This window comes from Pyxicephalus adspersus, chromosome 2 (genome assembly GCF_032062135.1).
Source record: "Pyxicephalus adspersus chromosome 2, UCB_Pads_2.0, whole genome shotgun sequence".
NCBI lineage: Eukaryota > Metazoa > Chordata > Amphibia > Anura > Pyxicephalidae > Pyxicephalus > Pyxicephalus adspersus.
Window position 1 is genome coordinate 79,272,902 of NC_092859.1, and position 24,219 is coordinate 79,297,120.

General features: G+C 36.3%; 1 protein-coding gene across 1 annotated transcript in view; it reads left to right on the forward strand.

Annotated features, from left to right (window-relative positions):
* The window catches only part of LOC140323815 (dynein axonemal heavy chain 3-like), a 333,376-nt gene that overhangs the window by 168,691 nt on the left and 140,466 nt on the right, over positions 1 to 24,219 (forward strand). Inside the window, exons 29-30 of the mRNA XM_072401190.1 lie at positions 14,453 to 14,611; positions 16,653 to 16,760. Of these exons, the coding sequence (XP_072257291.1) occupies positions 14,453 to 14,611; positions 16,653 to 16,760 (267 nt within the window). The remainder of the gene's footprint in view (positions 1 to 14,452; positions 14,612 to 16,652; positions 16,761 to 24,219) is intronic.

Genomic DNA, 24,219 nt, shown 5'->3' on the forward strand with positions numbered 1-24,219 from the left:
TTGACATTGCACAGGGTAGTGACAGCTTAAAATACACCTTTGTTCATATGCATGTGATTGTACTAAAAAAAGGATTATGAAGACCACCTTGAGATTTTTCCTTCCAGAAATGTTTGAAAAACTGAATAATAATTCTGTTTTCACAGCTTACCTTTATTTGTACAGGACAGTAGGTAGTACATTTAAATATTTTTTTAATTGGACCTAAATTAGGGTAAATTATAGCAGGGTAGGGTAAATGTGGATAGGCAGACAAAAATGAACATTGACATAACATGTAAGAGAAGTCTTTTTAGCTGTAAGGCCATTGTCCAGCACCAGTACTCCCCAGACACCAGGACCCCAAGGTAACGTCACAGTCCTATAGCAAGCCCCTGCTTAGCCTTGGGAGACTGGTTGCCTCTCCCAGCACATGGTTGCCCTCAGAACTTATTGTGCAAGAGATGGTGTCTGAAGAAGGGCTGGCCGTGGACCAGGAGCCCACAAATTAAGCAATACAATATTCTACAAATCCAAATCTAGAGTATAAACCCAAGGTCATATACAGCGATCAGTCCACCAGATGAGGTACAGAGGGAGTAGCACAAGCAGAGTCTGGGTCACAGGTAAAAGGTCAGTCCATGATGCGTACAATGGATAAGCGAGAAACAGGCAATAGTCAGCAAACTGTAAATCAATTGAAACACACTCCAGCACAGATCAGCCCAGCTAAACAGGCACTGATAGCTGAGAGCAGGGAGGCTATAAGGACCCAGCAGCCGATAGCAGAGTGGGATTGATCAGGATCTATTCTGCTCATCAACTGCAACACAGCTGCAAATTCCCATTCATCTGAACAGTATAAGTGCAAGGGATGTCAAGAGACAAAACACAGCTAAAGGGAAACAAGTATGCTGCAAGCTGAATAGCACTAAATCGTAGATCTCCTCTGCTTCTTAAAGGAGAAATCTCTAAATTATCTCACATGCGTTGGGGATAGGGAATAGGATGTCACATGTCCTATTAATAATTCTGGTTTATGGGCTTAAAAAGGGTCACCAATATTGTTCAAATCCATGCGATTAGTGTTTTGTACCTATACTTTTATATATTTTTTCATCTATAGGTCATAGTTTGTGAGTTTGTGATACATTTTTACTACGTGATCTGCCAAATTTAGTTTATTTGTTTAAAAAAAATTGTGTTATACAAAACTTTAAGCCAAACTTAACTGTAAGTGAAAACTTTGTACTTTATATTAGTAAACATATATTCAAAATGTGTGTTAAAGAATTTAGGTTAACTGAAAATGTGTTCTAGTTTCTGCTCTGGTTGAGTTCAAATTTCATAGTACATAGTTCATAGTACTCAGTAATGATCCCACTAGAGACCAAACAAGAGACACTGCTCCACGGTGAGTGGGCAATACTATGTAACATAGCTGAGGAAAGAAGAGGGACATTTATATAACTGGAACTAGAATGAGTAAATATTATAGATCATCTTGAACTACAGGGTTATAGACAGGTATAAAATCATTTAAAAGGGCACTTTGACTTATGCATTCTAATTTTATTATCAAGCATAAAATACATTTAGCTGAACTGTTCGAGCTGTGCAGTCATTCAAATACAGCAATGACATTTTGTTATTGTGAGCCCTGTTGTAAATATGGTACCTATATTTTAAATGGTATGAATTATTATTATTATTATTATTATTAATAAACAGGATGTAAATAGCGCCAACATATTACGCAGTGCTGTACATTAAATTATATTGTTGACTTATTCAGTAAAATAAAGGCGAGTATGTGTTTTGTACTCACTGGTGGCTGCTGTTAAACTTTACTGTAGCATATAAATAGAATTATGACTATCAAAGATACATTTTTATAAAATTCCCAAGTAATTCCAGTATTCACTGTTTACTTTGATATTAAAACAATAAAAGAAAATACCCTTCAAAAGCAAGAAAAGCAGTGAAATATCAGAGCTGCTCATGGCCAGATTAGTAATATCCAAACCCATCACTTCTCATGGCTATATTTTCCCGTGCCTATCACCTTTTAGTTAATTACCTGTTTCTTATATACATACTTGTTAAAATAAGGAGATTTTCAGATCCCCAACCACTTTCTAACATTCAGCTGTCATCCATAATGATGTTTCAGGTCCCCATTTTGGTTTTAGAGTAAACTGACATAAAAATAATTTAAATAAAGTAGAACTAAGTTGCAAGGCAATTGTTTGCAAGCATACACAGAATGGTGAGTGTGGCAGATTTGGCAGTCTAGTTTAGAGTCTTCAGCCATCTTTATTTGCATTTTGTTGCAAGTTGTTATGCATTCATTCTTGTTTCCCTACAAACTAAATCACCCAAACATCATAAAGTTTTGGATTGTATTTTAGCTAAATTATGTATTCTTACTATCTCAATGATCCTCATTTCTGGTGAGTTTTATTACATTACATTACATTAAAGACTACAAAACGTGCAAGAAAAAAAAGTCTTAGCCTGCCTAAGATTTGCCTAATTTATAAAGGAATATAAATACCCATACAGCTGCTGTATGCATATTTAAAGATGTTTTAAAAGGAATGTTGCAAGGAAGACTTAGAATAGGGGTAAAAGCCTCTCAAATGCCCCAAAAAGCCCAATCATGTTAATAGGGAGGGGAAATTTTTGACAGTTTTTGATTTTTTATGACAGTTTTTAAGCATTATTGGAAGTTTTGGGCATTTGGAAGAGTTTTTGGGGTGTTTTGGATGTGTTTTCGAGTGTTAATTAGAGTTTTTAATGGACTCTTTATGGAAAACGTATGTGTAGACTAAGGCTCTGTTCACACATTCAATAATTGTCGTTGGAAAAAATCCTTTACAATCCTTTCCAATGACAAAAGCCTGTACGATGCATGAACGAGCTCTGTACATGTCGTTCTGCTCTATGAAGAGGGGAGGAGGAAAAATGACAGAGCAGCACCCCGCTGCGCTTTCTCCCCTTCACATGTGTTACAATCATTCGTGGATCCACCAGGACAGATCTATGAACGATGTCAGAAGAGCGTTGCACACACGCCAGATTCTCGTCTGATACTAGCTTGAGCCGATTATTGGATGAGAATCACCTGACATGTGTACGTAGCCTTAGCTTTAATGTTTAATTGCATATACAAGAAACAAATTCATTTTAATATTTTGATTATTTAGTTTTATTTAGAATTAGTTTTTCTGTTTAGGTTCACTTTAAAATTTAGTGATGTGAATATGGGACAGTGGGTTCAAATGGGCACAGAGCCCAAGATCACCCACATCTTGTGCTTAAGTGAGCTCACATTAATCCTCTCATGCACACCGCCTGCACTTATACTTGTTTGATACATTTTTGTCTGTCAGTTAAAATCATTTGGTAAGAATGTCTTGTCCCTTAATTACTGTCCCTTATCTATTCCTTGTAACTGATTGAAATGTAAATCTATCACTATATGTTCACTTGTTTAATGTCCTAATTAATGAATAATCATGGGAGATCTTGGGTGATCCAGCAATCCTGGAATGGTTTTCCTAAAAATAATTTGCTATTAGTTGGCAAATGTTTTCAACCCTGAAACAGATCTATTGCAAGTTTGTCAGTTCACCCAGGTTCTTCCATGATAAGCTTCTCCAGTCTTTTGTAAATCGGGCCCATTGTGTTAAGTGTTAAGTTTAGTAATGATGAAATTATCTCCAAATAAACAGTGTATATATAGGGTTAATATTTGCCTGAAGTTCAGCTTTAATAGTAACCACTGATTTTTTTCTGTTAATATTTTTTTCTTTGTTCCAATAAAATTCTCCCTGTGTACTTCCCCACTACAAAGACATTAAATCTTGTAATATCTCATAGACTGCCTTCAACACCTATTGAGATAAGCATAAAATATATCCAAAGCTAGATGTTTTCTACCATCATTGCTTATATTTTACCTTGGTACAATGATGCCTGTAAGCAACAAGCCAGCAGGGAACAAAATAAAACAACAGATGCATGCTCCAAGTGAGTTTAAATAGGATATTTTAGCTATGCAGAGCATCCCTTCTCTCTGGCATGTCGAGGTAACAAACTTTACTATTGAAAAGTAAAGAATGATGCAACAAATAAATAAGTTCATATTCCCTGATGACAATAAAGGTTTTACATGTCACCACTGCTCATGAAATGATGTACTTTCTTAATTTTCCATAATTAATTTTCCTCAATTTCCTACTTAATCACATTAGCCAGACAACCTTAATGCAATACAATGGTAGCTGTCAAAATATTTTATCCAGTTAATAAAATGCTGCCTTAGAAAGCAACATTTTCATTTTAGATGAGAAAACAACAACATAAATTCTAAACATTTTGACACTAATTGACAAAGATTTCTGGCTTTCTAAGCATCATTGTGTGTGGATTACAGTCATGCTGGCACACAAAAATCTACAACATTAAATCACATTTTATTGTCACACATAATGACCTTTAAATAATTTTCTGGAAATGCAATGTCTTGATAAGAGCCATGTAATGGAGGTCGTCCATATATTTGTCACTGGAAATATGGGAACACTTCTAAAGAAGAAGTTTTTATTTATACACTGTGCATTTTTTATCACTTATTCCTTTGATGGCTAAATGATTAAAATAAATTGCTGCCCTCATAAACGCAAATAAAAACAGTGAGGCTGTCAAATAGGCAGGTTGCATAAATAATTCAAATATCACAGCTAGTTTATGTTGGCTATTAAACAGAAAGTATCACTAATTGTTAAAATACTGTGCACATTTGCTCCACAATTTTCAGGGAAGTAACACAATTTGCAATCAAATTACCTCCAGGACAACTTATTTATAGAAATATGATGTGTAAAATATAGATTGCTGAAAGAATAACTAGAGACATAAGCACAAACATACAGAAGATATTTGCCTTAGAATCAAACTAATAAATTATTCATCATTATCTAAGTACATATTATTTCCTGCCAGGAAATATATAGGCAAATGTTGCAGACATACTTGATCTGCTTTGGCAATTTTGTCACATAACACATAGTTTTATTTATTTATTTTATTTTTTTGCATAATTCTCCAACTTAGCTACACCTAAACCTAAATGTGAACCAACAAATTACCTTACTTTTCTTGTTCTTAGTCCTAAGTAGGAATGAGCAAGAAGGCCTCTGACAGTCTGGCGAAAATTTCCTCAAACTTCCGGTGAGTTTGCAATATTTCGGCGAATCGATTTCGCGAATTACATTAAAGTCAATAGGCCAACTTGAAACATTATTAGCAAAGCCCCTATACGTTAGAACCACAAAATTTGCTATGTAAGTGAAAGAGAACAGTGGCAACAAGGAAAAAATACAAAAGTTAAAAAAGTGACAGCAGGCAAAGTGACAGCAGGCAAATAGGATTTTTGTGTGATGGACAGCGTCCCAAATGCAGCACAAACATTAGGACATTCAGAAAGGGTGGACTCAACCCAAAACAGTCACTACAGCAACAGTCTCCGCCATCAAAACAGCAGGAAAACACGTTGCTATTTAATGTACGCACCCCTATTGAATTTACATAGCTGCACAATATCTTAATGCTATATAAATCCTGCTTATTAATAATAATAATAATAATATTAATAATAATAATTGCTAGCTGGCATCATGACCTGGATGACATGTGTTAGGAATGCCACCCATAAAGTTGTGGACAAGTAGTACGGTGACATTAGGCAAAAGGATGGAGGACCAGAGACGGACCATGGGTCAGCGAGAGCAGTAGCAGTGTGTGGCCTCTAGTCAGCTCTAGGCAGGGAGACCGCATTGGTAAGAGTCATGGATAGCTGGGTGTAGTGCATGGTCATTGCCAATGTACAATTATAGTGAATAGTGTACTGACAGGCGGCAACAGCATCAGGAGGAGGCGGTGGGCTCGGAGACGGAGCGTGGATGGCATTGGTAACTGGCATCTAGAGCTGGGTGTAGTGCATTGTCAATGACACCCAAAAGTGTGTAATACAACTATAGTGAATGGAGTACTGACAGGGGGCAGCAGCAACAGCAGGAGGAGGAGGGCCCTAAGATGGAGTGGGGACGGCATTGGTAACTGGCATCTTGAGCTGGGTGTAGTGCATCGTCAATGCCACCCAGAAGTGTGTAATACAAATTATGTAAATGAAGTATTGATAGGGGGCAGCAGCAACAGCAGGAGGAGGAGCCGTTGGGCCCTGACACGGAACGTGGAGCTTATGGTAACTGGCATCTAGAGCTGGGTGTAGTGCATCATCATTGACACCCAGAAGTGTGTAATACATTTATAGTGAATAGTGTACTGACAGGTGGCAACAGCATCAGAAGGAGGCGGTGGGCCCTGAGACAGAGTGTGGACCGCACTGGTAACTGACATCTCGAGGTGGGTGTAGTGCATCCTCAATGACACCCAGAAGTGTGTAATACAATTTTTGTGAATGGAGTACTGACAGGTGGCAGCAGCAACGGCAGGAAGAGGAGGCACTGGACCATGAGACGGAGCATGGATGGCATTGGTAACTGACATCTAGAGCTGGGTGTAGTGCATTGTCAATGCCAACCCGAAGTGTGAAATGCCAACATTCAATCTTACAATACAAATTAGGCAAAGGCAATAGTACCTATCAGTGTGGCAGTACTGGGGGTTTTCATCTGCAGTTTTTTGGCCTCCTGGAAGCAGCAGAATTGTAAAGTAAATTGCCAGCTGGCACAATGGCAGGCATGACACTGGCGAAGCAGCAGAATTGTAAAGTAAATTGCCAGCTGGCACAATGGCAGGCATGACACTGGCGAAGAATGCCACCCCTGGATGTTGCGATAACTAGCGGAAAAATTCAACCAAGGTAGGCTCAGCTGACAGGGTGTTTGGTGATAAGCAGCTACAGACTCAGCACAGGAGCAGTGTTGGTTCACAGAGGCATCTTGGTTGGCCTAGTGAGTGCTTGTGTCAATCAGTGACATCTGTATTGGGGATGGGTGAGGGGATTGACATTTTCTGGCGACAGACGTAATCGATTTTCCGTTACTACTCCACCAGCGGCACTGAAGGATTTTTCGGACAGAACACTGGATGCTGGGCACAAAAAAGCTTGATGGCATATTGTGCCAACTGCGGGCAGATTCCAAGCCTGTTGACCCAAAAATTAATGGCGTCACTACTGCCAGGACAGGCATCTTCCTCATAACTGCTGTGGCCAACACCACCACCAACAACCAGAAAAGAGCCAACATGCTAATCATGCACCATGCGCTTCATGCGTTCTCGATTGTTATGCCCCTGCACTTCACTTGTTTAAGGTGGCTGCATCAGGTTTCGCCAGGCATCCAGAAAATCCCCCCTGCCTTGGCCTACACTTTTGGATGGGCTGCCTGCTGCCACTACTGCTGCTGCCGCTACAGGGGGATACAGTAGAAGCAGTGTCCGCCTGAGCTCCCTGTGTGGAATGTGGTGCGCGGAACTCCTCACACTTCCATGCAAAGCCGGAGAGGATACACTTTCATCAGTGAAGATGGGTAATCCAGCAAACCTGAAATGGATCTGGTTCAAGATTCAAAACATTTGCTAGCAAATGACTTTTAAGAAATCTATTCCAGGTTTGCTGGATTGCCCAGCTTCAAATCAGGTCAATTTAATGAAATTTTGGTTATTTCAATTATGAGGGTAATTTCCAGTGGATACAAATAAAACCCAAAGAGGCTTTTAACCCTTTCAAATTCCCTTAAAACTAAAACTTTATTTTTATTAAACAGCAATTATATAGTGCCAACATATTATGCAGCGCTGTACATTAAACCCTGCCCCGAAGAGCTTACAATCTATCAAGCTTTAGCATTATATACACTTTTGGCATCCTTGACTGTTGTTTAGCTTGACCCTCCCCCCCCTCCCCCATGGCAACTATGTGAAGCATGTCAAATGTGCAGAAAGTTTTAATAGTGTAAACCTAGTAATCAAGGTATAGCCTAATGCTACTGATTTTGATGAGGTACAATAACAATTCACTTCCGTTAGGGAGAGTATAGCGGATGGCCAGTGAGCAACAGACTGACATGGTATATATATACGGAATGAGATTGAATGCATATATATCTCAGTGGAGGGAGTGGACTGGGGTGGACTGGCCCCTCGGCGGGGGTTCCAGGTGCTGCAGTGCCTCTTGCAGACTACTGCCCACTGAGCTATGCAAGGTCACCCAGTGAGCGGTGAAGCACAGGTAGCATCCCACTATGTGCGTGGTTGTCCAGCTGTCTGTGGTGACATGGATTTCACTAGACACCGAGAATGCCAATGCCTGGGTGAGGTTACTAATTACATGTACATGTAAACTGGGTACAGCTGTGCAGGAGAAGTAATGCCTGCTTGATATATTCCACCGACCCTCAGCACAGGCCATCAGGTCACAGAAGGGAGCAAAGTGCACAATGCTGTACGGCAGTAGCTGCAAGGCCAATAGTTTGGCTAGATGTGAATTGAGTTTGATGACTGTTTTGTTGGTTGGGCCCATAGCCTGATTCCTTGCACAGAACTCCAGTAGAGTGGGCTGAAGTGACATGGGAGCTAGGGGAGCTGAAGGGGACACTGGAGTACCCATCTTTCAGCTACAAACGTCATCTGATGCAGCTTGAAATCTGGCTGTCACCAACCTCCTGAGACGTAGTAGCAATGACAGTTGGAGGTGTAGAAGGAGCCAATGGAGGTGGAAGAAGAGACGATGACATGATTGCACCTCCTTTAGGAGAACGCAAGTACTGCTCCCACTTTGGTTTGTGGTTCTTGCACATGTGGGAAAGCAGGGATGTTTTACCCAAATGTGATCCGGCCTGTCCTCTGCGAATCTGCCTGTGGCACAGGATGTAGATTACTATGCACCCGTCATTGTCTTTCAGCGTGAAAAGGATCGCACTGGAGAGGGGTGTGCAACCACTCTGCTGCTCTTTTTCTTTTGACTGCCTCTGCATCTGCTGGGTGCCCTGTGTCTGTTCCAGCTCCACCTCCCCCACGGTCACATTGTCTCTGGCTGTTCCCCTGCTTGTGCCCACTCATCTGTGGGTTCTTTGGGACTCATATGAGGCAGATTTGGGGCCCCCTCCTCTCAATAAAATTACTAGCATACTGGTGCTCCGCACACATCTCAGACCTGTTTGACAACTTGTGCTGCTGCCTCCAACAAACCGTTGGTTTGTGCTGCTGCCTCCAACGGTTTGCTGCTGCTGCTGCTGCTGTTCTGCTGTCTTCCCCTGCATCTACCAATCATCTTTTACTTATTCGGGCAAAAAAGGCACCTGTACCAAATGGCTTCTTTGGTAAATAGAAAGTGGTATCAGAATTAAATATCTGTATTTTTTTGAAAAAAAAAATATACAGAATTTTTTCTGGCTTTTTTGAGAGCAAGTGGGATCAGAATACAATATGTTTATTTTTTTGAGAGAAATTCGAAATGTTTCTGGCTTTTTTTTAAAACAAGTGGGATCAGAAATAAATATCTTTATTTTTTTGAGAGAAATACAGACATTTTCTGGCTTTTTTGATACATAGCAAGTGGTATCAGAATAAAATATCTGTATTTGTTTAGAGAAATACAGAATTTTTTCTGGATTTTTTGATAGCAAGTAGGATCAGAATAAAATATCTGTATTTTTTTTAGAGAAATACAGACATTTTCTGTCTTTGTTGATAGATAGCAAGTGGGATCAGAATAAAACATCCTTATTTTTTTGAGAGAAATACAGCGATTTTTCTGGATTTTTTGATGAATAGCATGTGGGATCAGAATAAAATATCTGTATTTTTTTGGGGAGAAATACAGATTTTTTTCTGGCTTTTTTGATAGCAAGTAGGATCAGAATAAAACATCTTTTTTTTTTTGAGAGAAATACAGAAACTTTTCTGACTTTTTTGATAGCAAGTGGGATCAAAATAAAATATCTGTATTTTTTTGAGAGAAATACATTTTTTCTGGCTTTTTTGATAGATAGCAAGTGCTATCAGAATAAAAAATCTGTATTTTTTGAGAAAAATACAGAAATTTTTCTGGCTTTTTTGATAGAAAACAAGTGGGGTCAGAATAAAATATCTGTTTTTTTAGAGAAATACAGAATTTTTTCTGGCTTTTTTTGATAGCAAGTGGGATCAGAATAAAATATTTGTATTTTTTAAGAGAAATACAGATTTTTGTAGGCTATTTTGATAGATAGCAAGTGGGATCAGAATAAAATATCTGTATATTTTTCAAAGAAATACAGAATTTTTCCTGCTTTTTTGATAGCAATGGGGGCAAGAATAAAATATCTGTATTTTTTGGGGGGAAATACAGAAATTTTTCTGGCTTTTTTGAAAGATAGCAAGTGGTATCAGAATTAAATATATGTATACTTTTCAGAGAAATACAGAAATTTTTCTGGCTTTTTTGATAGATTGCAAGAGGTATCACACCCAAAAATTTTGAGTGTAAGACAAAATGTTTCTGCCTTTTCTGATAACTAGCAAGAGGTAGCAAAAATTATTAGGTAGCACAAAATTGCACAATCTGTATCTTTCAAGATAAAAAGAAGGCTCCTAACCTGTCCCTGCCATAATTCACCTCTCTTCCTGCTTCTTTTCCTCACACAGAACACAAGATAGAGTGACCAACCCCTCCCTCTTCCTTGTATTTATGCCTGTTCTGAGATCTTTGCTGATTGGGCTGGTGGGACTTGCTGTGAATCCTGGGCGCAAATGATTGCGACAACCTCATGGCGAATCACAAGGCCGTTCTCACTTAAATGTTCGGTTAGCAAAAAGGGCCCGATTCACTGCGAGATCGAAATTACAAATCTCGCTCGCTCATCCCTAGTCCTAAGTGTGTTGATGTAAAAAGGACATTTTGTCCTTTTCAGCCTCTTGCCTTCCAGAAAAGCTTTTGTTGCTATGACAGATGTTCTTAATATTGTGATACTTAAAGCAGAACCATCTGTAAAAAAAAAAAAAATAAACACTTACCTTTACAGGTAGAAAGTCGTTGATCCTTCTGTGATTGTCGTCCAGTCTACCTTCCTTGTTCAGGTGCAGGCTGGACACTGGTTGCCACCATCTTCTTACAGGTTCTTCTTTTTACATCACCCAATCTCACACTGCCCAGGTTCAAGATCGGGTGATGCGCCTTCCAACAAATGTAAAACAATTAGTGCCACTCTCATTGCGCATGCGTGGGAATCTTCACTAATCCAGAGAAATTTGCCCTTTCTTTTCCATCACTTGATCCATCTTATTGGTTACTTAGACTACCCATCACATTTGGAAATAATAAGGTGGAGGGCAGAAGAGGACAGTGCTACAATCCAGAGAAGTTTACTCTTTCTCTCTCATAACCTGATTACCCAAATTGGTTTCTAAGACTACACATCCCATTTGAAGACTAATAGGAAAGTCCTGAAGGTAGAGAAGGCCAGGCCCATGTATAAATGTAGCAAAACATCAATTTGCTCAATCTTGCCTACCTATATTTTCTAGTTATATAATTTATTTCACTGATCCTAAACTAAAAATTTAAACTCATCCTAACCTGGCCAATCAAGATAGCCAAAGATCCAAAACCCGGAAAAGCCATGCAGGAAGAAGGTGTTACCCATGCATGAGCCAGGACAGATGAGACAATATTAAAAGAATGTTAAAAAAAATGTGACCAGGCAGGTATGTTTATTAGGATGTCTGTCCCTTCTACAGTAAAGGACCTGTCTGGTCACAATTGTTTTTAACATTCTTTTTATTTTGCATTTTAGTAGGGATCAACAACAGTATACATCAGAGATTGATACACCTAGAGAAGTTGTAACTACAGATGAGAAACAGTAAAAATAGAAAGCACTTATATTGCAGCATAAACACTCCAGCACAGCAAATTTTTTTTTTTAACATTTAGTTCCGTTTAAAGCAATTGGGGTTGATTTACTGTTTATTAAGCAGGATATTTCACTTAACCTAACTGAATGCTGTAAAAATGATGTTAAAAAAAAAGGTTTGCAGATTATTAGATTGCTGCAGTCAGCTAGGTAAGTAATTTACGCCATAAGCTTCACTACATTCACTAAGCTAAGTGAAAATTCCCTTGCAAGGTGATAATTCTCTTTACTGAATAAACAACCTAAGCTGCTGTAGTAAATTAACCCCATTGTTTATTTAGTTTGTAAATAAATGTAAGTTTCTTTGTTAATATAAGGGCAGTGCCCAAAGGCAACTTTCAGCTTACAAATATAGCATTTGTGACTTAAAAGTGTTTATATGAAAAATACTTATGTTTCCCTTTCTTTTCTGTTAAACAGAAAGCCTGACAATTACTTTCAGGTGCATTGCACACTAGAGACGTCTTTCATTGTTTGCAATATCAATTCTGTCTTGAATGGGTCTCTATCACACTACATGTTTTCATCCTCCATGTTTCCCCTCTGCTATACAGTATTTACAGTGGAGTCACTTTTCATTCTCTCAGTAGCTGCTCACTAGAAATGGGACATTCACCTCAGGCTTTGAGAAATGAGAAGATTTGCCGTACAAGCAACCTGTAAATCACTGAGCAAGCACACGGATATAGCCCAAAGGAACCATTTTACTGAACAAAGTGACTGTTATCAGTAAAAACAGACTTTTCTAACGTGCAGAAATTCTGCTGTGGATGAGTTTTACTAAAAATTCAATATTTAGGTAAAATGTTTTTAAAGTCAAAGACATTATCAGCAGGACACCCTGTGTCCATCAGTACTGCAAGTATACTACTCAACACCTACTCAGATCCAAATGAACATATATAAACACGAAGCTTAACAAAGGATAATTTTGTCATAGCTAGGAAAGAGAAAAAATTATTACTTAAAAATGTAATGTAGTTTACAGGGGCATATTTTTGTCACTGAGAGAAGTGGACCCCCTGTGCTACTGTAGGATTAGGTTTGAGTTCTCACCAAGGTGCAAAAACCTAAGAGCATCCATTTTTCAAAAATGGTACTCCACAGAAAGTGTTCCATATTGCAGTTCCCAGCTTACAGCATATACTCGAGAACATGCCAAGTCAAGTTGGGCACCAAAAAGACATCTCAGGACCAAGCAGAAGGTTAGTTGAATGCAGGGCATAAACAGGTGAAGTCAGGAAGCAGGAAAAACAGCTCACACAGCAAAGAGATTAGGCAGCCAACCCTACATTCCATTTAAAAAGCAATCATGAACCATTTGTTTGGCACTGACACAGTGAGCTGAGCAAAATAAACTAGTTTGTTTTCAATGCAATCAACACTCTGGGAACTTGCATGTATTCAATTCTAACTATTAGCAAAAAAAAAGGATGAATGTGTGTATGCAAGTATGAATGGTTGTCTGACCTGACTTGAAAAACATAGGAGTGGAGGCTGATGAAAAGAGATTGGTACCATATATTCCCTGCCACAATGATATGGGTGATCTCTTTTGTTCCTAGTAGGTTATTTTAGAATTTACCTGAAACACTCTAGTATTGTTCATTACATATCAGAATGAACCTCCAAAAACATTCATAGGCATTAAATGGTTAGATACAGTTGGATGGGAAGTGGTGAAATTTTGAAAAAAAACTTTACATCAGCCAGGGTATTTCTAAATGATTAATTTTCATGTGATTCCAATATGTTTGCTAACACCAAAAGATCATCTTTACATCATGTTGTGTCCAGCAATGTCACATTTCATACTGTATCACCTTAGATCCACTTTACATATTTATTGAGGTTTATTTATTAAAAGAGTAGAGACTAATCACTTTGCAAAGTGTGTTCATTCACGTCAGGTAAAAACAAAAGTTGCCCCTTGCATGCGATTAGATATTCAAAGCAAATTTAGGTTCACATTTTTTATTAACATTTACTTTTCAAAGTGACTATACACTTTGTTAAATGTAAAGCCTCTATTTTATTAGTCAATTGACCCCAGTATTGTGTGCCCCTCCCAAAGCTTGTTTTATTTTATATGTAGTATTGTAGCATTGCATCCACAAGATATGATATTTCAGATTAACTGGATGAATCTATGTGTCCCCTCCACAGTACTTTCAGCCTTGGAGAAAATGTACAACTTTTCACAGTCAATTTACTCAAGTTAATTTACTTTAAAATCATTGGAGTAAATTGATTGTGTTCAAAAATGGCACAATTTTAGCATAAGAAGAAAAGATGATTGCATTTTAAAACTGTTTCCTAAATTAGGCATGAAAAAGTGTTTGATGGATTAAAAATATGCGTATTCATTTTACAGATAATCTAGTAAAGAGTGTTTAAAGTTATTGCTGGGTCTTCATTTCATTACATGTATAACATGATAATCATTTTTTGTGTACTAGATATTTAGCTGTGCACTAGAGATTTTAGGATCATTTGTGAATGCTGTGAAAATTAAGTACAAATCCTTAAACCACATTTTTTTGCAGGAAGAATGTGAGCAGAAGCTAAGTGTTGCAATACCAGCACTAAATGCAGCAGTGGCTGCATTGGACACACTGAAGGCCAGTGATATCACCTTGCTGAAAACCATGCAAAACCCACCCTCTGGAGTTCGACTTACTCTGTCCGCAATTTGCATTTTAAAGGTATTTAAATATTTATGTTGCCCTTTTCCTCTACAGAATTACAATTAAAAAACCTTTATTTAGTAGTTTGTCTTTTCCCTACTACAGTTTTAATTAATACAATAACGCTTGGAGGGAATATTTCAAATGTACAATGTACAGGTTATACAACAAACTTGAATTTTTATTCAGTGTGTTTAGATATTCAATACAATCTTAAAACAATATTTGTGACCATATAACTTTTAAACAAATGGTAATATTTTCCCTATGTCCAAGGGGAATTTAATAAACCTCTATCTACATTGCCATTGCCCCTAATAGCATAAAGTTTAGTTAATATTTTAAACCAGGAAGTTTTTGATATTCTACAAAATTAGTATTTCACTAGAGCTAATTACAGCTAGCTTAGTTGACTGCTTCAAAAGCAGGGCCAAATGCATTTTTAAATCAACAAATTATAACTGGACAAGAAAGTAATTTATTGCCTTTGATTATCAGTATGGTTTCTTCCATGTAAGTTCAAATTAAGCCATTCTTTTTAAGGGATTTTTTCCCTTCCGCTGGATCATCTGCAGGCTTAGAGTTCTAAAGATAGAAACTTTTTAACTTTATTTTCATTTGTCCAATTAACTCAATATACATGTGTATTTTTTCACCCAGGCTAAGCGGGTAACTATACTCATCGGTTACTATGTGTAACTGCACATAAACAATATTTCTTACTCCTCACCTTACTTATACATACGGTTGGCAGGTCTTTTTATGACACAAAGTTCTGCGTCAAGTCAATTTACTTTGAACACTGTTGGTTTAGAAAAAAAACTAAATTTACTCCCAGCTTCTTAGTTGCCAATTTAGTTCAACAGTATGGGCAAATTCTTTTTAACCTGGACATTGACAGCCTTAGATCCTTAGATCAATCATTCAGTGGGAAGGACATGCAGTTCACTTAAAATAGTTTACACTGTTGGCTATCATGATTTCTGACAGAAAATTGTGGAGGATCAACACAGTTAGAATATTTTTTTAATCAAAATGAATTTCCCCATGCTGAATACAGAACTGTAGGGGTAAAAATACCATTATTTAGCTTTTTTTTTGATTTTGTGGATGTATAATGATCTTAGATGTATGATTAAAATGATCATACACCTATTGTTGATAAAGTAGTGTTGTACACTGGCTTTCTTGGTAATATAATACCGCTATACCCCATTGGAGGAAAAAGCCTGTGTTCTAACCTAACAAAATTGTACTTATCATACGAGGTGAGTATCGTGCTGTTTTAAAAGGTAGATTTTTTACAGTTCACAGACAAGGAAATAATTTTTCGTGATTTTTCAAAATACTTTCCCTATAATTTCTTATGTGTAGTTTACTTGAATATTTAAGCTTTAGTTGTGTACCAAAACCATGCCCCAACATTTTTGTTATAGATTTGTATTTTTTTTGAAGAACCCACAAATTACTCTTTGCTGTAAAGTAAATAGGGACTGCAGGGGCAGACAAATAGAAAATGACTCTGTCCAATCCCTGCTAAATAGAGTTTACAGTCTAAGAGGCAGGAAAGCATAGTATGCTATATGTGGATGGTATGGAATGATAGCTAAATAATGATGGGTGAAGAAAGAAGTGAAAAATGTCTTTGTTTCTGTTTGTAAAGAAGCCCTTGGTATTTGTTTTGTAAAGAAGCCCTTGGAATTAGTACACTACATAATTTACATATGTTCATCAACAGAAACTGTGATCTATATCCAGATCCCCATATGCTCTAAAACTAACCAAGTATCATGTAAGCATGTTTAGCAAAAAAATTCACAGTTTTTACAAATTTTCACAATTTTCACTTTATTTGCAAAAATTAAAAGAGGAAGAGTTATAGCTAACCAGTTACAATGCAATCTATTGTCTGTTGGGTCACCCAGGTTCTCCTATTATAGTTTAATAAATTAGGCTAATTGCAGGACTACCCATGAGCCTAAATGTTTTACATATAGATTTTAGATGTGCTTTAAAATATTCTTATTTGATTGAAAGTTCACATGTTATCTGTTACCAGGGGATTAAACCAGAAAAGAAAGGAGATCCTAGTGGAAAGTCTACAGATGACTACTGGCCTGCTTCTAAAAAGATGATGGGAGACATGAAGTTTTTGGACTCCTTAAAGGTACTGGTATTCGAGGACTCTTGCTTTGGTAATCCTTTATAGATTTGAGAACACAAAATCTGACATTGAGTGAAACTTCTTTTGGAAATAGGCATTTTGACCATATCAAAATATCATTAAAATGTATTTGATTTACTTTTAAACCAATCTGTATACATTACAGTCTGTAACAACTGAATTTTGGAATAAATTGCTCTATTTAATTATAATCACCAAAATTGCAGTCGGATAGTTGAGGGACCTATGTGACCATATACTAAAAGAAAAAAATGTAAAAAATGTGTTTTTTTTTTTGCTAATTAAATTTATGTTGGAGATACATTGGCTGAATGACAATAAATACAGCATATTAGCTATTAACCTTTATTAGAAATAGAAGGGAGTTTTCCTTGCACATAATTTGATGGTTGAAATCAGCAGGGCTTCAATTTATTTCCCAAGTTAAGTAAAGTATTTCTTGAAAGGGGATATATTTACTATATGAACAGCCAATGTTACTTTAGTAAATCAATCCCATTTTAGCACTGTGTGTTTTTTGTTTGTTGTACATGTCTTATTGAGGTTGACGGCTCGTATGCTGTCTTCTTGTACTTCTCAGTACCGTGACCGCTTGGTCAACTTTAACCCAGCAAATCCCGGCATCAGTAAAAAAAAGATAGCAAATAGGCAGCTAAGTATGTTTTATTGCAGAAGGGACATGACCTGTGTTGTTCATGTTATTTCAACAAAATGGAACTGAAAATACATTGGGCAATTTTGTTTATTTCTAGTGTTGTAGTGCATTATACATTTTTTAAGTGCCAAATCTGTTTTTAGTTATAAATCTAAGGGGGGAAAGGATATATATATATATATATATATATATATATATATATATATATATATGTCCCTCAGAGGTGTTCATAATCTCCCACCATAGTCATATGTCAAGGTCAATTTAGGGTGGAAGCCAATAATCCTAACTGCATGTTTTTGGAATGTGGGAGGAAACCGGAATACTCTCAGGAAACCCACACAAACACAGGGAGAACCTGCAAACTCCATGCAAATAGTGTCCTGGAGAAATATATTTGTATTGTTCTTTTTGAAGCATATTAGAACCTAACATATAAATCAACTTACCAACAACCACTTAACTGAAAAACTGAAAGATCTGTGCTGAGTACAGTTGGCATTTAGGATTTTAACTAAATTTTCATATATATAGAAATTATGTGCAGTATTTTGCCAGACATTAAGACTTTCTTGCTATGATATTTTTTAATTTTTAAACCATTTTTATAATGTAAAAAAAATGTTTAAAAGTTTCAAGACTTATGATTAATTAAGTTATAGTTCTGGGACCATGCTGGAAGAATGAGCGGGGATCACTCTTGACTTGAGAGGTTTGATAAAACCCAAAAGTTAATTAGGAATTAATTGGAGATATGCAAAAACCCTGACATGTCACTGGCCTTTGATTGATAAGTTGGATCGCTGTGCTCATGGGGTTAGAGACTCTAGTACAATTTAAAAGTCTATGAAAAGTGAGGCAGATGAAGTAGCAAAGGGAAAAAGATTTTCAAGGATATGGCCTCTATGAAACACCAGCCATTAACTGGGCAGCATTTTGTAATGGTATAAAGATATGCTAGTGCCATCATGTAAGTTTACACTCATCAGCAAACTTAAGGATACAGTACCATTTCAAATCTGCATATTTTTTTTTTATAACCGTACCAAATTTACTATACCCCGGTATTAATATAAAACCGACATAAAGTATTAAAAAAAAGAAGTTACGAATAATTTACTAAAAAAAAAAACACATCCAAAATCTGGCCACTTCCTGTAGGTAAAAATAAAGGGTTCACTGGTATGCCACATCCCAAATATAGACAAAATCAATATGTGCAGAGAAATGGGACATTAACGGCATATATAAAACTCCTAAAATATTTTATTGGTACATCATATTTAAAAGGTGCTTCTAACAGGGCAGAACCCACGGGACATCTTATGGAGGACTGTTTCATCTATCCCAGGCAGACTTGAACTCTTCTTGGCTTCTGGTCTCACCATTTGGTTGCTGCTTCCTGTTTATTGGCACTCATTGCCCTTCTGTGCTCTTTTCCTGTGTGAACCTGCTTTGGCATTTGGAAAGTGATACTAGAATTTGATTTTATGCTGTATCATTATATTCACTAGTCTCATTTAGTCTCATCCTGAAGAAGTGGTGTTACACCACAAAACGTGTCGATGATACACTGGCACTTCTTGTGAGACTATAATGTTTGAACTATGTATTTATGTTGATACTTTTATGTAAAAGTGGATGTATGTCTGTATATTGTAATATAAGGACACAGTGGTTCCCATTTTGGCACACTGCAAAAATTAATGTCCCATCCCTTATTTTTTATTATGATGTACCATTAAAATATTTTAAGAGTTTTATATATGCCGTTAAAGTCCTGTTTCTCTGCACATATCGATTTCACTTCCTGTAGATGCCAGTGGCCAGAAGCATGCTGGATGCAGGGGTATTTTGATGAAAGGTTTTCACATGGATACTGCATGATAAGGGGACCTTATATATTCAAGTAAAGGCATATTACTATCATTTCTAGGCTATTTTTGATTCTCCAATGGCAAAAGCTAAAGAGGTAATGATACATTTTCATTATTACATCTAACAAGTGTTTGGTGATGGTTTTACTTTAAATGCTTGGTCTCGTTTTTCTCAGCACTTCCTCGGCTAGCCCCAGTGTCTGGCAACATTATGCCTATTGCCATATTCATGCTTAGGCAGCTAGAAATGGAGTACATAAATTGTTTGCAAAAAACAGCAACTGTTTGTTCATGTCTGATATATTTTGTGATATATTTCTAGTTAAGCTTAGGCTATCCATGCAGCAAATTTTAACTATAGCTAGATTTTGTCAGTGCAGTTCACCTGCAGTAAGTGTGGTGGGAACAGTGGTAGTAGATTTTGTTGCACTAACCACATTTATTAATTTTTCAGCAAGAGCAAATTCAGAATTAATTAAAATGTTGTGATATTTTGCTGTGTATAGTTATTGCTGCACCTTTTTCCATGTTTATATTTTAAACAGCCTACCTTAATTAGCTTTTTGATCTCAACAAATCCTTCATTAAAATTACCTTATTACCTTAATAACTTTCCAGAATGCCAAAAAACTTGGCATTCATCTATTATTTTCTTGATGTCTGATAAGCAGTTTGTTACCCTAGGGTACATTACGGTATTGTTTTATATTTTTCTGCCTCCAAAAATCTTTTAAAGTAATTTAATAAATGCTGTTTTGTTACGCATTTAAAATTCTGTATTTTGATAGTTTTGCTTTTTTTCTAGAATACCTAGATATTCTAGAATTTCTCCTTTCTGAACTGTGGGTTGAAATCAATGATCTGTACCTAAATCATTCTACCAGTTACATCTACTAGGAAGGCAAAATTTTAAAGCCACTTCCCATGAATGCCTAATATTTTTTCATTTTCGGGCTGGTAGAGGATGTTTGATGCAATAAATGGCTTAAACTTTGTTGAATAAACACATCACTTTACAGAAGGAAACACACCACTGTGTGGAAGAAAAAATTGTCATATTCTTTTTAAAGCTTGTTAATTAAGTCCCTGACCAATCTTCTTGGAAAGAAATGATCCCAATCTTGTTAACAGTTTTGAGCACTGTTTTCATAAAATATTTATTATTCAACTTTCTGCAGAGGGCTTGCATCCTTTTTGGCAGAGAGCTAAAAGTCTATGGTTACCAACTGTGAAAGCAGGAGCCCCATATGTTGTAACGCTGGCAAGCTTATGTATTTGAGGATATTTCACAAATTAAATAGTCATATATAATATTCACTAAATGCTATTTCATTTTAATTAGATGTCTTTGCCCTTAGTATGGCCTTTTCAAAACACTGATTTATATCAGTTATTCTTTTACTGCAAATATAACTGAAATCTATTTAAACAAATACAACAAATTGTAAGAAAACCGACATATCAGTAGAGATAAAGTTGACGCATGATATCAACGCTTATTGTAACTGTTCTAGCTGAAGGCTAAAGGGAATTTATTGCAGATATTATTTCAGATTTAGTTTTGGAATGATCAAATGGTGAATAAAAATGCATTCTCAATCAATGCACCATATTTGCCAATTAAATTCTATATGAAATGTTTGGTATTGGCAAGGTGGTCAGTATAACAAATTTGGCAAGTATCAGGTATCTGTCAAATGTCTAAGATTGGTATTTGCATAGTAACTAGTATGCTGCATTCGATAAACAAGAGATGATCAGTGATAGCACTAAAGTCAGTATTTACATATTCAGAAAACATAAATCAGAAAAAGGTCAATATCAGATGAAATATAGACATAAACAAAAGAAAAGACAAGAGCCGCATGTACAGACAACAACTGTATAATCACTAGCTGTACAGGCAGACTTTTTCAAATATGGATCACCTGGGTCTTTTGTGCAATTTCTTTTATACTCTTCCTACTTATTTACTAAACCAGGGTTTCGCAATCTTTTTAACATGGGGGAACCCTTGAAATAGCTTTCAGTGATTAGCACATTTTTAGATTTTCACTACAGATTTGTATTAATAAATTACTGGTGCTGGTCTACCCTCCAATCACCAACCAGTACTTCTGGCATAGTTTTTTCTTTACCACTCACCACCACCACTCACTCCTCCTTCTGTATAATGACTTTTTGAAAGATCTTTAAAAAGCCCTTTGTCTCAGCCTCTACATATTTTACATATTTTAGAAAGACTTCCCCATGGGCCTTCTGCCTTTACTATGAGACCTATTTTTTATTGAAACCCTTCCATGACCTTTTGTATTAAAAATGTAGGCCAGCCTACATTTTTAATACAAAGACTACCTCTATGGGCATGACCTTTCCGGTGTTTTGGTGCTGCAGTTAAAGTGTGGTATCCAGGGTGAATTAAAATGTTATACCATGTACAATACTATAGAATACTATATAGCATATTAAAAGAACTCTTTTCTGAAGCAGTGATGAGTTCTGACACTTGTCTGAATAGACCAAAAGAAAGTATTTTATCATTTGTACAGTTCTTGTAACCATCCAGTTATACATAATCATTATACACACTGGCCTTACGTTTCAGGAACAGAGATATTGGTATAACAGACATTTAATTCATCTTTTGTTGTTTAAAAAAGTTAATGCAAGTGATTAACCGCGTTACATATACATTTGCTGGATTTTTTCAGAGCTGTATTAGCTCAAGTTTATTATTTATAAAACCCTTTTATGCATGCTAGCTTTGTACTGGTTGCTTTAATATTTCATTTTTTAGGTCTCTTTTATGTCTTGCTCCTTTGCCTCTTTTATTGTCTTTGTTGTGCCTTTGTGGTTATAATATCCTACATTTTTCCATGAGGCCTAATGTTAGAAATATAAAAGACAAAAAAAAACTTCACAAGTTGAATTTATTAGCTTTAATGAAAGTAAGGTACGATAAGTGCCTTTGTACTGTATTGTGATTTCAGTTTTAGTAAATTAAAGATTTAACAATTAATCTACACAAATTACTTTTTTATTTTTATAGTTAATCAGTAATAGTATATGTATTAATAAAAATAAACTGATTCTTGGCTAAGTTTTATATTTTTAGAAATGCAGTAATTTAGGTTGGCATGGATACAATTTTAAAGCATATTTCAAGGCTAAAAATAAATGTATATAAATCATTTTTAAAATATTTACACATAAAACATCATAAAAACATAATTTAAAAACATCATAACTTTAAGCATGCTGTGAGTAGCGAAGAAAACCTGTTGGTGTACCTGAAATATATCATTATGTTTACATAAGTTGTGATTGGAAATGACTGACACTGGTGCTGTACATTGCATTGGTTTTTATATTACCTGCAGAAGCCCATTAGAAAATAAATAAGAAGCAGTGAGTGGTTTTGTACCAATCACTAACACCCCACTGTCAAGAACCAGTGCTGTGGTGGATATGACTGGGGAATTGGCGAGATGCCGTCTGCCAAGAGCCACATGGGAATGCTTGTTCCTGCTGTAGGTCTAAAACTGTAATTAGGGTGACCTTGTCAGGTACAATAGGAAGAGGTGCAAGCTCTGACTATTCAGGTTTTAGTCAGGCTTACCCTGCCCCTGATGACACCATCAATCTAATTCAGTAATTGAAAACAAAGAGTTTATAGAACATGCTTCCGATGATGCCTAGATACTGTCATGGGCATGTGCTTTTTTTACCACTGATCAGCATTATACACTAAATGTACATTTGTATACTAATAGTGTGTTGCAAAACACCTATTTAATAAATAAAACCATAACTAAATAAATCACTGCTAGGCAATTGCACTAGTTTCTAAGCATAGGTCCACTATAAACTTAGTAAAATTCATCTCTTACATAATAAGGCACCTCAAGGTGTCTGCTATTACTAAATATCAACCCATAACTCCTATTTGTGTCTAATAAATTTATCATCAAGGACTTAACTGACTTCTAGGCTAAGCTCTGCCCACCTTCCTTGCACCCTGCCTTTTAAGAGTGATATTCATGGCCACTGTAGTGTGCTCATTGGAATAGAGGATAAAATGTGAGCTGGGCATAGCTCAGATGTTCGAAAAGACATGCTTTAAATAACAAATCACCCTAAAACAAACCTAAAATAACTAAACAAGACTGGCACACAACAGAAGGTTTTGTATGAATACCAATAATAACAGACATTTTGCAGTACATGCTACTAAACTATAGTGCTGCGTTACAATTATATAAATATATATATATATATATATATATATATATATATATATCACAAAGAGAAATTTACCGCATAAAAATATAGACTGGCTGTATCTAGACTTGACATGTCTTGTATCATACCATACAGTATGTCTTCAGTTAAGCTATTTCATTCTAAATGTATAGGTGGATTCTTTTTTATTATCTTTTCACAGTCACATAAAACACTCTGCTTTATCTGTCTGTGGGCCACTGTTTCTTTGCATTTTACCCAACAAATCTTTCACAAAGTGTAAGATGGATTGTGTTTTCTCTCAAGCGTTGAATTTGTAGAATAAATTCTATGGTTTCTCTTTCAGTCAGTGGAGTTTGGAAGATGAAAGAGTGTAGGGGTTTGCTATGTCTTTTTCTTATCTTTTAGGTGACATCTTGTCTTTCTTTAACTTAAACATCAATGCTCTCTAACTCTTTTCACTGCAACACTTTGCTTCAAACCTGAATTTTTTAAGCTTTGGGAGAATATGACAGGTGGAATAATGTCAACTCGTTCCAGAGACTGCTTAATATTTTAACATGTTTACTTATGTAGTGCAGTTTCTTCCTCATATCATAGTTTAGTTAACGAGCCAAATATTTGATGCTTGATCTTGTATATTATCTCTGATCAAGGTACCTTTTCC